Below are 16782 nucleotides of genomic sequence, written 5' to 3'. Positions count from 1 at the left end.
TGAAGATGCATTCAAGTACTTCTGCAAATGTCAAGAAGCAACAGCCAGTGAGAAGAAAACCGTTTTGGGTTGTAAATATTTAATGAGTCAGTCTCAGAAAGCATTGCGGCAGAAATCCCGATAATGAGCGTTCCTGTTACAGTACGAGTGTGGATCTCTTCTTTTGCCATTAATGGCCAACTAAAAATCAGAACCTCATTGAGAATAGTGGGAAGACCTTGGATGCTGGCAGGTTTTAGCCCAAGAAACCACCAGTCATTGTGTTATTGTTCCTACACAATCAGAGAAATGTACTTATATAGTTTTAATGTGTACAATGTACCCATAACAGCCCTACGGTGTACATACATTAGTATGCCTGAAGAGGTACAGTGCCTTGTTTCTGGGATGGGGACCTCAAATGTGTTGGTTTTGGTACCGTGACTTTTGCAGATGAGCAATTTAGCCAGTATAATTTTGTCGCTGGAACAGGTACAGACAGCATCTCGGAACCTTAATAGTGTACATTCATGCACTTTAAGGGATACAATTATCTGTCACTGGGGTGGTACCTTGGACGGTAGGTGCCAGTACAAGCCAAAACAGGGAGAGCATACTTATTTGGTTCTGGAACAGGTACAGAGTAGCCCTGCAGTTTACATCATTGTACTTGAAAAGGCACAATGTCTTGTAACCTTAGCACGACATTTACAGATTGTGGAACACACCTGGTACCTGTGAGGTTTTTTTTTTGGGGGGGGTCTGGAACAGGTAGACAGTAGCCCTATGATGTCCATTGGTGTACCTTTAAAGGTGCTATGGTTTGTCACTAGGTTGGTCCCCTCTTTTGCACCCTTGACACTGTGGGTCAGGATCCTCTTGGTCCTGGAACAGGTACGAGATATAATAGCTTGATACTGTGGGGGGACTTACTGTAACTTGTATTTTTTAGGGCCTTAGCTACATGGGAGTCTAAAGACTTGAGGGACACACCTGGACTCCTTCCTTGCGGGTCCTTATGAATTATGACAATTGGAGTCCAATCATACAGTGGGTTTCATTCAGGATTATGTTTCAAGATTAGATCTGTACATACCTACTACTTTTTTTGGGCCTCCATTGGGAGTCCAATCATAGACACCATACCTTGGCGTCTTTCCGGATCTGGAACAGGTACAACCAGTTACCTCAGGAGTTTTGCGGTGAAGACTTTACTCTAGGCCAGGTACAGAAACGGACTCCTACAATACACCTTGTTCTATCGACAGTCCTGACCCATACAAGCTAGGGCCAAAGACACCCTGGCTCAATTTTTAGACCCCGCTAGAATTGGCCACTAATGGAAAAATGGAAGAGTACTGTTACTTGTAACGGTTTTAGCTTAGTGAGTCATCATGGGAAATTTAGTTTTAGGGGTACCTTGGACATGATTTGTCACTCCAATTAGCTCACAGCGGTTTATAAAGCGACAACTGCTATTTTCGGTGGGATAGTTGAGGTAAGGCGCGTATCATTGGGCTAATTTATGGCTTCATTTTGGCATAAAAAACTCGCTCTAGATTTTTATCCCAAATTTTTGGACGTTTAGTTTGAAATATCACTTTAGTGTCGGTCAATAAATGCTCGTTAATGATTTTACAGTTTGTGACGCCGACCGTTTCGCATGTCGACTAATCCCATAAACAACACAGGAATCTTTTTGTCATCTGCAAGTCCATTGGTAGATTTCATAGTGTAATAAATAAAAGAACAAACAATAAAAGTGACCCAGTGGAAAGTTCTTGAATTCGAGGCGTTCCTGCTACTGAACAAAGAAATTAGCCTTCGAGGGTAGGTAATTTCTCTCAAGAATCCCATGAGGCGTTTAATTTACAGACTTGGTCCCTGCAAGTGGCTAATAGGTGCTTTTTCGCCGACCATGCGTGGTTACAGTATCAACTTCATACGTCCGTCGCAGGATTGGACGTTCCTCAGAGTCCCGGTTAATGATTTCTCAGCTTGTATCAGTGCTGCTCCTGAAAACACCGCAGCCCCAACAAAAACAGATACTTTAGCACCGGTGGGTGTACACCATGGAAGAAAGTCCCTTGAAAAATTATACGCACGTCTTGAGTGCTGTTGGGCTCCCGATGGGGAATTCCATTGGCCGACTTGTGGGCTCCGTGCATCTGAAAATTAAGAACCAGGATTTATTTGAAAGGAGGCATCAATTTCAGAGGACATCTTCATTTGTATGAATTATTTTATTAGGGCGGGAGACAAAGTTTACAAACTTCACTTTAATGGGTTCTCTCAAATGTGGCAGACATTTATTTAATCAGCTGCATGCAGTACCAGGGGTTTTATTGGAGTAAGGCATCCATTTGAGAGGAGGCTTTTATTTGTACCAGGGTGGAGACAGATGCTGCGCTGTCCATTGATTGATGGACGGAGAATTATTCTCATTGTTATATAGTTCACCTGGCAACTAACTTAAGTACGGCATCCATTCAAAGGGAGGGCCACTATTTGAGTAAATATACTACATAGTGCCTTACCGGGCTTTTCTCCGGATGCTTGCCCATGGCCTGCACCAGCTGGTCCACGTGCTGGTTGTGCTCCAGGGCCGTCCTCAGAGCGTCCTCAGTGCTGAGCAACTGCTGGCGCAGGCGGGTCACCTCAGAGTCCAGAGCCGAGGGGTCCAGCATCGAATGACGGCGGTGGTCTGGGGAGAATCTCTCACGGCCCTGAAATAAAGGCACGTAAAAAAATATGACGGAACGGAGACAGGTGGTTTCTATTGCACTACCGCTATTGCCATATTGTGAACTGGGCTGTCCCTGGTTTCTCACCAGCATAAGGAGTTTTTCCCGTAGCGTCTTGATATCGTCCTGCAGTTTTTGCTCCTTCACCTTCCACTCGGCCTTGCGCATTTCACGGTTGAGGTCTTTGTCCATCTCACGAGAGTGGCGACGCGACTCCAGGAGCAAAACTCTCAACTCGTTTAGGCTCCTGGTATGAACGAAGTACAGAGTCACAAAAAAAACTTATTTTGATTCAGAAATATGGCTCGCACATATAAATATTTAGCTCACAAACGCCGACTAAGACTAAGAGGTGGTTAACAGATGCTAGTACTTGGCTATGAGATGCTAACAAAAACAATAGGCCAACATATGACAAACATGACAAAAAGATGCTAAGCTAAAATGTGCAACATACCCCTCTTTCTTCAACAGCTCATGGCTGATGCTGAGCAGTTGCCCAGAGGCGTCATGGGACTTTCTGGTCATGGACTCAAGCTCCGCCTCTATGCGCACCTTCTCCCGCGCAAGGGCTTCGGCCTTCCTTTCCCCCGTACGAACTTTCCCCTCCAGAACTGCCATTTAAAAAGTGGAAATAGCAGGAAAAATTTCGAGTTTGTCGAGTAAATACTGTACTGTAACATAGTTTGGTAGGCTTACCTCCAATTTGAGATTTGAGGGCTTCAACTTGAGAGGTGAGAGTGGAAACCTCTTTTTCCCTTTTCAGCAGCTTCTCCATGGTTTCTGCAAGGGAGACAATTGTTTACATCTTTGGTGTAACTGCTGTGCTGACTGAACGCGCTGCCATAAAAGTCGAAACGAGATACGTAGGGTACATTAGAGAAACGTTTGATTTGGCTTTGAACTAGAAAAGTAAAATAACAATCCTGTTAAACAAAACAGTAAGGCGAGCAATTACAGTAATTTAGGCCAGACTAGTTTGCTCCCTAAACCGGCTGTCGGACGAAATTTAAGTCATACCTTCTATGTTCTGCTTTAGCTTCTCGTCGGAAAGGTGGTTGTCGCCGATCACCTATGACAATAAAGCGTTACACAAAACTGTCAAGCAGGCCGCGGATGCTAGTGTTGCTAGTTCACTCACGTTAGCCTCACGGCCGGTCTGGATGGCCTGCAACTGATTAGCCGTCACCCTCAGCTTCTCCTGCAGCTTCTGGACCTCCTCCTGGCTGACCTCCTGCAATGCCCGGTAGTCGGACACCTTGTTCTCGGATATCTCGAGCCGTTCCTTCAGCTCCTGGGCGCTTCGGTCGCGCTCCCGTTGAAGCGCCTCCATCTCCAGCATCCTCTTCTCGGCCCTTTGCAGTTTGTCGGCGGCCTCCGCCAAGGCCTCCCTACCGGTGTGGTCCTTGGCCTCCTGGAGGCGAGCGCAAAGGTCCTCGCGTTCCTTGGTGAGGATGGCGGCTTCGATTTTGTACTTGGCCTTGAGGTTTTCCACCTCAAGCTGGTGCTCCATCTTCAGGCCCTCCAGGGCAGCCCGCAGCTCCTGGACGCCTGGCTCTTGGCCCTCAGGTGTGGACTGGTCGCCAGAGAACGAGGCCTTCAGCTCCTCCAGGGACTGCTGGTGGCCGCTCACGAGAGAGTCGAATTTAGCCTGGGCGGGGATGAGTAAAAATCCTTTAGAATTTAAACCACAAACCAATTTATGGCTAGCAGATGCTAACACATTTAACAGATGCTAAGCTAACAAAGGCCTGTGTGCGGCTAACAAAGACCAACATATGATGAACATATGCCAGCACGAAGCTCACAGATGCTAAAAATGTGGTTAACAAATGCTAAGCTAACAAAGGCAGATGTATGGCTGATGACCAACATACAATGAACTGCGAACATGTAGCTCACAGATGCTAAAAACATAGATGGCTAACAGAAGCTCATGTGTAGCTTACAAAGGAAAACATATGATGAACATAGACTAACATCACACTCAAAGATGCTAAGCTAATAGAGGCCAAAATAAGGCTAGCAGATACTATGCTAACAGAGACCCATGTACGGCTAACAAAGACTAACAAAAACAAAGCTCAAAGATACTGAAACACGTGGCTAACAAATACTAAGCTAATAGAGGACAATACAGTATATAATAGGATAGTGAAGGCCAAAATATGACTAGCAAAGAGGACTAACAGATGCTACGCTAACAGAGGCTGACATACGGATAAAAATACCAAGAGGGGCCATCGAATGGATGATCATATGCTAAATCGTAGCTCAGAGATACTAAAAATGTGGCTTACAGATACTATGCTAAAAGATGACAATGCAATTCATATATAACTTGATGAACTAACCAAGGCAATACATGGCAAATTGAGGGCTACCACTGGCACACAGATGCCAACACTTGGCGAAAAGCTAACACAAGCCAACTAACATGATGAACAACCCTTTCCAGAAGTGACTTTCTTCCATCTTGTGATTGGCTACTTACCTTCCAGGCGTCCATCATGTCCATGTTCTCCTTGGTGGCCTGCTGGACCTTCAGCTTCAGGTCGCAGATCTCCTGGTTCTGTTTCTCCACCAGCAATTTCTGCGCCTCAGCCTCCTGTCGGCTCGCCGCCAATGCCGCCGCCGTCGTCTCCGAATTTGGCGCTTGGGCGGCGGCGGGTACCGGACCCTCGGCGGAGGTAGGAGCCGGTAACTGAACCCGCAGGGTCTCCATCTCGGACCTGGTTCGGTTGAGCTCCTTCTCTAGCTGTACGATGCGACTCTGCTCCTCCACCGTGGTTTGCTGTGATCAGGAAGAACAGAGGAATATGAACTAGCAAATTTAGGAACACAATATACATTGATTACAAATAAAATTTTGTGGACTCATTCGGCTCCCTGCTTGGATGGCCACAACATTAGGTACACCAGATCCAATCCCAAAGTCTATTAGGAATTCCTCACTCACTTTTGTTGTTTGTACAATTGTTGAATTGGGAAGGTGTGCCTAATGAAATGTCCCATGGTTGTGTACTGTATTAATTTAAAAAATGACATATTAAAATTAAAACAGTCCCAAGTTCTATTATATCTATTCTACATATATTTCTTTATATTATTTATAAAAAAGTGATTTGCTATACTTATGCTCACTCTCATTCCATGAGTATAATTGTTAAAAAAAATAAAATTTATTATAAAATATGTTTTTTATACTATTGATAAAGCATAAATTAATGTATTCATGTCACCTAAAACTTAGCCTAGAGCCAAGTTATTTTTATTTTATTAGTACTGCAGTTTATTTATATTAAAAATAACTATTGGAAGAAATTTAATTACTAAAATATTGTTGCATTGCAGTATATAAAAAACAAACAAAAAAATTCTACTTAATTTGAATTCATTATTTAGCACCAAGGAAGTTAACAACAGGACTGACATTCAATTTCACAGAAGAGTCAACAAATCCAAAGTACATTAATTATTTTTCTGAGAAAAGTCAGCGGCAGCAATGTCATTTCATTAAGTGTCATTTCCAAGCAAAGCAATCAGCCAAAAGAGAGGAATCTCTGCGTCCCTTTCCAAACATTTCAAATTGGATTACAGCAACGTGTCAGCGAGAAAGTGGAAAATTGTGAGAAGAGCGCAGCCACTGGGCGGACCATCTACAGTTCAAGCATCTGCACGAAACAAATGAGACCAAGAAGAAGTCCAGTTCTACTTTGAAGACACTACTTGATTTGTTTGGAAGATGTCACAGCATACAAGAGGAAACGCAGTAAATGTGTGTAAAGTTAATGTGGCATCCAAAGCAAGATCACGTCTCGTTTTTTTGAAAATTTTTGTCACCTTGGTCCTCTTACCCAACCCCAAGGATGCTGAGTCATGCTTGCATCTTCCCTGTTGGCAAAAACACACTTTACTGCACCTAAATCATTTATAACTAAATAACTAAGTTTTTTTTTATCACAGCTGGGAGTCCATTTTTTTGCACCAGGGACAAGGGGGAAGTGCCCACAACATCCACTAGGTGGGGCTGGAGAAACATACTAATCAGGCAGTAACAAAAAAAGGAGCATGACTTTCAGGTCTTATAATTGCATTTGCCTCTGGAGTTCTGCCTAGCAACAAGTGATATACTATCAAAAATAAACCAATCAATTCTGTACTCCTTTGAATTTGGCATAGCAACAAGTGATGCTAGCTGGCTTAAAGCATATTTTCAGCAGTCTTGTCCTTTACCTAATATGTGAGGCAGAGGGACCATAAAGTGTTATTTTCATTGGACGTGGCCATGGAATTCTGCCTAGCAACAAGTGATGAGTCAAATTTTGATTACCTCTAGGTCTCCTTTGGTGATGGACTCCTCTTCCACTCTGAACTGGAGGTCCTCCACCTTCCTGCAAACAACAATGGAATTATGCTAACATGCTAATGCACACTATAAGAGCAACACGCTACACTAAGTGCTGCTGTTTTGGTCAGCAACAGGCGACTGCTTCCAATTTTACCGTTTCTCTTCCTCCAGCTGATTGGCTAACTCCACCTTCGCTTTCTGCATGCCAGCCAACGCTGCTGTGACTTGTTGCAGGGCGCCCTCGTTCTCCGACACGTACTAGAGAGGATATGAGGTCAGGTTGGACAGTCCCCTTACAAGCTACATTATCCAGTGAACGTTTCCCACCTGCACGTGCTGCGACTTGAGGGCGCTGAGCTCCTTCTCCACCTCGCAAATGCGGCTGGTGGCTTTGGCCATGTCGGCGCGCTCCATGTCGCGCTCGGCCAGCAGCTGCTCGATGTGCTGCTGCTTCTCCTTCAGCGCCTCCTGCAGGGCGGTGGTGCCCGAGATCTTGCGGGCGTAACGCGACGATGTTTCCGTCAGCTTGCAGGAACAAAATCCGTTGTCGCAATATCAGCCAAGGACAAGAAAAAAACTATTAGACGAGGACGAGGAGATGCTGTATTTTTGTAGCCACTAGGGTAGTGTTTGACATTTCTGCTTGGCCTGGGAAATTTTAAAAATATTTTAGGGGTAAATTATTAATCTATACAGAATAGAATACTCTCAAGAGATTAAATGTACTGTATAATATTTAAGAATCAGAAACTAACAACGCAGGACATGTTGCGGTGCAATAAAGCTGACTTCTGCTGATTTGTGACATTATTCTTGTTTATCTAAATAAATAAATAAATAATGGATCATTTAAATGTGTAATGTTACGGCAATAATGATTGCTGTAATAGATTTTGTATGCCACATTAGGACAAAAAATATGAATACATTTTTAAAATTATAGTTTCATATAAATATTTTCATATAATATATGAAATAGCTGGTAATGACACAGACTAAAAAATAAATAAATGATGCAATGAAAAATTTGAATTTAAGATTTTTTTTTTTAAACAACAAATAAAACATGTACCTTTATAATAATTAGATAATTTTGGTATTTAAAAAGATGTACACTCAAAATATTTATTGTAATCATCGCATCTTTACTTTTTGCATTTATTTTTATATATAATGCAAAACAAATAATAATAAAAAATAATATCTGAATACATTAAAAACTAATGTTTATTTAAAAAAAATATATATATATATATTTTACAAGACTGATTTTATCTCCATTAACCTGTTCAAATATTTGTTTGTTTTTAACATAAAGGGGGGGGGAAAACAATACAAATACATTGATTAGATTTATATCACATTCTTCGGCACTTTTATAATTTGTTGTGCTTTCAAGGAGAATTTTCTGCCAAGTGTATTTCAAGAGAATCAATGTCGTTTAATCATGGGGGACACTTCCCCATCACTCAAGCCGAGCATTCTTGCTTACGCTGCCATCTTTACGACTGACGGAGAATAAAGTTGATCACAAAGGCTGCCAGCAATTAAGCAAAGTAAAAAAGGGGCGTGAACCGCCGAGCAAAATCAATGCAATGTCGTCCCATTTGATTGTTTTTAAGACACGGATGCTTTATCAGCGAAAAGTAAGGGACGAGCGAGTCCCATCCCGTGGAGTCATTCCTAATTATCAGGGTGTTATCTCACCAGGCCGGCGCGGCTGGGTCGCCCGCCCACCGACGAGGCCACCGAGCTGACGGAGCTGATGGACGAGCTGCTGGGGCTGTGTGCCAGCGACGACACGCCCATGGCCACCCGCTTGCTCTTCTTGGCCTTGGCCGGGCTGGTGGACGGGAAGCCGATGCGGATCACTTTGTGAATGGGAGCGAACAGGCCGAACTTTGGGAGACACTGGAAATATCTGCAGCACGGCGGCGGAAAAAGATTGAAAACAATTATATTGTTGTTGTTTTTTACAGTAGTGGAGCATATACGCCCCAATCAGAATTTAAGTCACCACCACCACCCCTCTTTGGCGATTAGTTTACGATCATGTCTTGGTTTGAAACGGCCATTTTAGTGCAAACAGAGCAAGTGGGAGCAAGGGTCAGCAGCAGTTTTAACAGTAGTTTGTGGGGTTTGTTTTGTGCATACCTTGTACCAGCCACGGCGCCGTCGTTCTTGCCCAGAGGCTCGTCCAGCTCCACGCCGCACCACTCCCCCTTGGCGAAGTCCGTCTCCCCTATGTAGCGAATCACACCCATCTTGGAGCCTCCCACCTGACAAAGAGAGATGTTTTTTGTAATTAACGTTTGTACTGTTTTTTTGTATTTGGGTCAAATAATCTTTTATAAAAATAAAATGATGAAATTAATTAAAGGAGAAAAAAAAGTACAAACATATTTGAAAGAAATTAATTAGGAAAAAAATACAATATTTAAAACGTTTTACCAAATACTGCAATAAAATGCAGTAAGAACATAAAATGCAAAAAGCATTTGTGCAATTTTTATTTTTTGTCTAATATACACATGTTGTAATATTTTCATTTTCCTCCCTCATATTCTGTCTAATATTTGGCTATTTTTCATTAAAGTTATTGTAAAGTAACTGCAGGATGGCTGTGTTTTTGTCATTTTTTCATAATATATTCGCATTTTTATTCTACCAGTTTGATTAAAAAAATATATATATACACTTTTGAACTACTTTTCTAAAATGTCTGTATTTTTTGTAATAATTATTTATATGGCCTGATATTTCTAATTGTGTACTTCCAACATTTTTAGATATTTTTTCCTATTAGTATTTACCATTAATATTGTTTATTTCAATGAATATTTAGAATTTCTGATGTAATATTTATTAAAATACATACTTAAGATTATTTTTCTACTACTTTTGTATGTTGATCAAATATTTTAGACTTTCAAATACATTTGCCACTATTTTTTCATAAAATAAGATTTTTTTTTATCAAATGTCTTTTATTATTGTAAAATGTATTTTCTTTTTTTTATATATACATATACATTTATTCAAAAAAAAACTCCCTTTATAATTTGATAATTATCATTGAAATATTTTTTGCTTAATTTTGTGATATTTATTCTTAGTCATTTAGTTTAGGCCAATCCATCCGTTGATCCTCACCAAAACGCGATCTCCAGCCCTCAGGTCCTTGTCACCGCCTTTCTTGACAGATCCGCTGTCAGACATGTTAGACCCCGACTCGTTTCCCGTCTTGATGGCGCTGTTGAGCAGGCCCTCTCGGAGCGGCGCCGTTGCCCGCTGCCCGACGAGGGCGCCGCCGCCGCCACCTTGCAGGGTCTGATTATGGGCGCAGAGGGACTCGACGGAGAGGCTGTCGCTGCCCTCGGCGGCCGGCTGCCGCGTGAGCTTGGAGGGCCGCGTGAAGATGCCCTGCAGGGGCTGGCATTCGAAGTAGCGGACGCCGCCCACCGAGCCGTCATTCTTGCCCAGGAGGTCGTTGAGGATGACTCCGGCCCACTGGCCCGGGGCAAACTGGGTCTCCCCGAGGTAGGCGATGACCCCGGGTTTGACGCCGTTCACCCACACCTGCTCGCCCACCGTGTAGTCGCCCGCCACCTCGTCGCCCTCCTCCGACACTTTGGGCGGCGTACTGGGCTTGACTGGAGCATCTGGAGACAAAGTTTATAACAATTAGTCCACTATAACAGGTGAATTATTTGAAGGAGGCGTCAATTTCAGAGGAGTTCAGATGGAGGATACATGTTGTGACTAACTGAAGCGTGACACGTATCAGAATGGAGCCACAATATAAGTTATAAATGAGCCTATACTTATTGAAATATAATAACATTTATTGAAAGTAAGGCTTTAATTTGAGATGAAATAATTTATTTACAAATCTTTGTCTAAGCCGTGTATTTGTGAAAAAGCATTAATTTCTTTGACCAGAAAAGTACAAAAAAAAAAGTACAAACGATTGTTCGGGTGGAGCACACATGCTGAGGAATTATTAATTAGTAAGGCATCAATTTGAGAGGAGGCCTTGGTTGGTGCAAATGATTGTACATGGATAGAGCTAGACATTAGGAGTGAGTGACATCTGTAGTACGTAATGTAGCTTGGTCAACAGAATTGTTACTCCTGAGGCGTTGATAAGGGGAGAGGTGTTTATTTTTCAAACTCTGCAACTAATTGATGCACAGAGGATATTCAAGTTTATAAGCAGTGTTGTCAGCCCATCCTCATTTTCCATTAAGTAGATTATTTATTTAAAGCAAGACATTCATTTGAAAAGAAGCCTGCTAATATCTATAAATTGGTAGTCAGGCTTGTCAATTTTGAGGTTTCTATTTGGGGAAATTTATTATAAGTCAGGCATTTATTTGAGGAGTCCTTTACTTGTAAGGTTAAGTCAGACTTGATGATATCCTGAGACAGATGGTGAAGTGTTACTATCTATCTACTACAATCTACAATCTACGGTGAATTATTTTATATTTTTTTTACAGTGGAGCCACTGTGTAAACTTTTGAACAGTTGTGAGCAAATTTACATTTATTTAAAGTAAGGCATTTATTTTTTAGAGAAAGCACTCTACTCTCTGCAGCGACGATATGGGGACAATCTGGAGACAAAGTTGAACAAAAAATTTGCATTGCATATATTTGAGGAAATGCGTTACACCGAGCAGTGTCCATAACAGTGCAGACATTGTGCGCCTCTCCTCATCAATCCCCTTTGACCGTGTCGTGCCAGCAATAAATGCAATCTGTGTGTGTAAGCACGCAGCACAAGGGTGACTCTAATTGGTGCCGAAAAAGTGGGTCAGCAAGACGCATCTGCGATTAAACCGGCTATTCTTTAGCATTTTCAAACACAGACGAGTGGGGCTATGTGTAGCGTGTGTTTCGCTGCCGTCTCCAAACCACCCCAAGTTGAAGACCTGCCTGAGGCATTGTGGCCCCATTGCTGGGGCTTTATGCCCCAATTGCTGCCATATGTTGCTGTTATTGTGGAAAGGGCTGACAAGTCAGTCACCGATTTTTCAAAGTGTTTTTCCTGTTCAAACCCATCCAAAGAAACTCACTAGCGCCCCCCTAAGAGTTTGAATTTTTTTTTTGCACAAGACACCAGTTCCACTAATCAACCCAAAATGAGGCCGACATGTCACGTGTCAAAAACCAAATCAAAGAACAAGTCAGCCATTTTGGTTTGAAGCAACCATTTTGGGGCAAATTTCATAAACAAGAGGCTTAGAAAAATAGAAAAAAAGAGTTGCTCCTGTCACCACATTCACTGATTGATATGAAATTAAGCAGACGAAATTGAACGGGTAAGTCAGCCATTTTGGATTAAAGCAGCCATTTCGGCGTGAATTTCAGAAGTTGTACTGTGACTGACTTATTTTCTGTGTACGTAAATTAGTATGCATTCTTATTCCCTGTAAAGGGCGTATGGACCAAAAATGCTTGAGAACGCCTAGTTTATACCGTCAGGGTATGGCTGGTTGGGGCCAGGAGGAGGTTAAAGGACCACTTTATAAATAGAAAAGGAAACAGGAAATGGTAAACAGTTATACGTGACCATCCAGGCCTTTGGCTCAGCCCTGATTTGTGTTGCCAAGGCGAAACGTTTGTGTAAAAAGGGAGCCAACCCAGAGCCAAGAGTGGCAACACAAGCCTCCACTTTGACCATTGTGCTCGGGCAATGAGAAAACCCGCCATTCGCCCCCCGCACCCCCCCAATGCACACAATGAAACCTCCACAGAACTCCCTTCGCCTCCCAACGTTGGCAGTAGACACACCTCTTGCCACCGAACCACCCGCCTCAGTTATTTACAATGGGGGCCGAACTAAAGATCGCGTTGGAGAGTTATTTACGACACAGCTGGCTGCTTTTTTTGCGCAGGTGTCGCGATTGAGCCATTCTTCATTTGGGAAATAAAACACTAGTTAAAAAAAAAACATTACAACCCTTTCAGTTATCCAAAATAATTTGGACTCCTTTGATACACTAAATTGAGATTACTTGAGGAACATACAGGGTGCGTGCGGGTGTATTTTTTTTCATATTAGCTAATGTAGCACATTTCGATAGTCCTGTTTACATCCTCGACCACAGATCCCAGGTCGCGAACAGATGTGAGGCCGCATGCAACATTTCATGGATTATCTTTCTGATCCCTAACTGAGGATAGTGACGTGATGACGTGACACAATTTAAGCGGCAAGACACAAACGGAAAAAAAATGACCCCCGAGTCTCATGTACCAGGTTTTTGGATTGTGGAATCAAGCAGGAAGCTAACGTCAGCTAGCGTTGTTAATATACAATCCAACCTTTTTACAAAATGTACACTCACCCTGTGGGATTAGTCGCCAATCACTTTAGCACTTCATCATCATTTAAACGACACAATGGGACCCAGCTTTAAAAATAGCAGCCATAATTACAATGTCAACATGGCTGAATGTAATGTAGCTGCGATGTTAACATGACATCAAAGCTGTAATTCAGTGGCTAACGTGTGGGAAGCAGCTGTGTTTACATTTAGCAAGCTGTGATTTATAAGGCACTACTTGGGAGTCAAAATTCTCAAGAATGTCTCGTTAAGTCCGGCGATGTTTTCTACTGTTTATTTGCTAGTTTAAAGCTAGCAAACTGAGTTTTCAGAAACTTATGAAGGGCTGGTGGACAGATTAAGAACAAATTGGTTAAATCTTAGTGAACATTAATTAGGCTTTGAATTTTTTTTCCGAATGTCCCCAAGAATGTGTCGTATGGAATTTGACTAAATTGTGTAAGTTTGGGTAAAATGTCAATCAAAATCGGTTAAATCTTAGTGAACATTAGACTTTGAATTTTTTTCCGAATGCCCCCAAGAATGTGTCGTATGGAATTTGACTAAATTGTATAAGCTTGGATAAAATGTAAATCAAAATACAGTGTTATTTGTGTTATTGTTATTCGTAGAAGAAAGGTTTATACTATCCTGTAATAGGGCCGACAACAACTTTTGTCTTACCAAAGTCTGCTGTCTTAATGGTAACACGCAATACAAAATACAAGACGTGCTAACAATGCTAGCATCAACTTCACGGTGTTAGAACCTTTTAACAGATGTTTGTAATATTCATAGGCATATATTCTTTATCCTCTGTGAAAAACGACTAATACTTGGCAGTGATTGTTTAGCATGCCACTAGAGGGAGCACATGCACCACTGGAGCTGCGGAGACCAGACAGGCCCATGCCCAAAAGTTTATTCTTTTTTTTTTTCTGTCAACCAGTGTATTGTTGAAACAAAAATTGTAAGGGTGAAAAAAAATGATGTTAAAAACTTTATGCTGTAAAAGAACCAATGAACAAAGTTAAAGGGTAGTAAAATGTTACTAAAAAAAAACAGCCTGTACAGTTAAAGGTTTTACGACAGTGACCATTACGCTGATGTAACCAGACGACCATTGTAGCGCGCATCATGTGTATTCCGCGAAATTGCCTCACATAGCACAGCTATGAGTCAGTAAACAGTATAAACCACAGAAATGACGACCAGACGTTTTTCTTTTATTTCCCAGCGGAGAATGAGGAGGAGGAGGAAGTGACTTACTGTCTTTGGGGGGCACGGGGGAGCTAGAGGTTCCGCTCCTTCCCATCGGGCTGGAATGCTTTGCCCCGCGCCCGGGGATCTTCAGTCCACTGGACTTGAGCATATTCATGGTTTATAAAAAAAAAAGGCGGCGAAGGCTGGCGGTGAAGGCACTAAGCCAGGGGGTGGTGACCGTCTCCCTCCATGTTTTACAGCTGGAAATGCAGGAAAAGTTATGAGACAGGAAGAGAGAGTGGAGTTAAAACCAACAAAGTTAAGCAGACAGCAAGAATTCAACGTTAGTGGCCATCACTGAAATATACATGTTTAAACGCTTGGAGGAAGATTACAGTTTTAGTTTTTAATGTCACAGCTAGTTAGTTGTTAAATGCTAGCTAGCTATAGAAAGCTAGCCAATAGATCAAGGCAGGCTAACAATCATTAATAGCTAGTTGTCAATTTAATACAACTCTTTAACGTTATTACAACTTTCTCATAAAACGATTTTCCCCCCTTTTACAAGTGCAATCGTTTTCTTAGAATATGATGACTTTATGATGTCGTTTAGCTCGCAAAATTTAAATTGTAACTATTTCCACATAACTTATAAATTTATTTGTATTACAATGACATTCTGTAAAACGATTTCTTTTATCAAGTGTTGACTTAAAACTCATAATGTATTCATCATGAGAGCACACTTTTTTTCCTATATTGTGTATTTCCATGTGTGTCATCCTAACTGCTCCACAATCTGCCATTTTCTCACATTTCCTCTGGTTCAGTCCCCCAAAATATTACAAGCACCTCTCAGTGTGATCCACTGCAGTGCTTCTCCAATTTCCAGCCTAATAACAAACACACAAGAGGTTGGTACACAACTAAAAATGATCATCATCGCCCCCACCCCCCGGGTCCCTAATATTGTGGCATGTGGTGATGGCTGACACATGCAGGCCTATTAAATGGGTCAAGGATGATGCTAATTGTTACAAATGAAAGCCTCCACCATCTTGAGGCCTGCACCTGATAGTGCCCAGGAGGGTGGATGGAGAGGGGGGTAGATAATGCGCACCTCCACAAAAATGCATCCAGTTTGATCCATTGTTGTGAGCTACAGACTGCGGCAAGGAAGAAAAAAACACCTCACCTCCATTTAACAAAGAAAAAAAACTGAATAAATACTTACATTGAGTCACACAAGGGTCCAGATATAAAGGGAGCCACTTGGAATATTCCTCACAGGCAAAAGGGAGGATGCCACTCCCTGGGCTGGGGGGATGCAAATATGGATGCTTAGGGTAGCAGAAAGGGAGAGTCCGCCGCGTGGATACGTCCAACCGGTTAGCACTTAGCTTCCCGGAAGCGAGCATCGAAAAGCAAGAGTCCCCGAGGAGTCTTTTTCGCACCTTACTTTCCGTCTGTCGGACTTTTTCCTCGTGACCACAAACGCATCAGAAGCAACTTTTCTTTCTTCCCAAAAGGCGCTGCCCGTCTCGCCTGATTTCCTCCAGGGCTCTTCTTCCCTTCGCCCTCTCTCCTGCGGTGTTTTCTCAGCGGTGTTTTTTTCCTCCTCTTTTTTGTTGTTGTTGGGGGGGTCTTAGAGCTGCGTCCCCGTGACTGACTCAACCCACACCGGCGAGACGGAACAAAGGAGGCCGGGGAAGCAGAGCCTCCTGGGGGACGGATGAGATGACTACAGCCTGCCCCCCTCCTCCCACACTTCCAATGGCGCGCTCCGATCAAAAACGTGGGAATTTAAACTCGCCACCACCTTCTGGCTAATATACTCAAGTCTCAACTTTACGTTTACAACGTTTGGCTTCATTTTCGTCCGTCGCAAAATTCGGCAATATTATAATTTCGAAAAATGGAACACCGTGATATTAAATCCATACGTTATTCTCTCATTCGCAGTCTTCACGTGTGCCCCGCTCAACCATTATCATCCAGTATAAGCACTAACAAAAGCAGTCATTTTGTTGTCCAAAGACGCCATTCTGATATTAAACCCACGCCGAAATAAAACAAAAAATTAAGAGTTTGAATAGGCTTTCATAAAATCGTGTATCATAAAATAATTCGTGTCAAATTGAATTGACTCTTAAAATGAAGACATTCGGATC

At 42.3% G+C, this 16782-nt stretch overlaps 1 protein-coding gene across 2 annotated transcripts; it reads right to left on the bottom strand.

The window, feature by feature from the left end:
- Positions 1–62: 62 nt before the first annotated feature.
- Positions 63–16200, bottom strand: clip2 (CAP-GLY domain containing linker protein 2). 2 transcript variants are annotated; one of them, XM_077546125.1, is made up of 19 exons: positions 16066–16200; positions 15846–15928; positions 14678–14871; positions 10228–10736; positions 9229–9353; positions 8782–8995; positions 7402–7599; positions 7229–7332; positions 7057–7117; positions 6567–6617; positions 5218–5517; positions 3865–4374; positions 3744–3795; positions 3423–3506; positions 3181–3337; positions 2811–2970; positions 2517–2705; positions 2085–2147; positions 63–1994 (listed from the first exon to the last, which is right to left on the bottom strand). In XM_077546125.1, exons 3-19 carry the CDS (start codon positions 14784–14786, stop codon positions 1983–1985), a joined length of 2898 nt encoding a protein of 965 aa, XP_077402251.1. In that variant the 5' UTR covers positions 14787–14871; positions 15846–15928; positions 16066–16200; the 3' UTR covers positions 63–1982. The 2 variants fall into 2 exon arrangements, with proteins under 2 accessions (XP_077402251.1, XP_077402252.1); XM_077546126.1 differs by lacking the exon at positions 6567–6617 and having other exon boundaries at positions 15846–16088.
- Between the last annotated feature and the right edge of the window lie 582 nt (positions 16201–16782).

This window comes from Vanacampus margaritifer, chromosome 16, assembly GCF_051991255.1.
Source record: "Vanacampus margaritifer isolate UIUO_Vmar chromosome 16, RoL_Vmar_1.0, whole genome shotgun sequence".
NCBI lineage: Eukaryota > Metazoa > Chordata > Actinopteri > Syngnathiformes > Syngnathidae > Vanacampus > Vanacampus margaritifer.
This window is presented reverse-complemented; position numbering and strand designations above follow the sequence as displayed.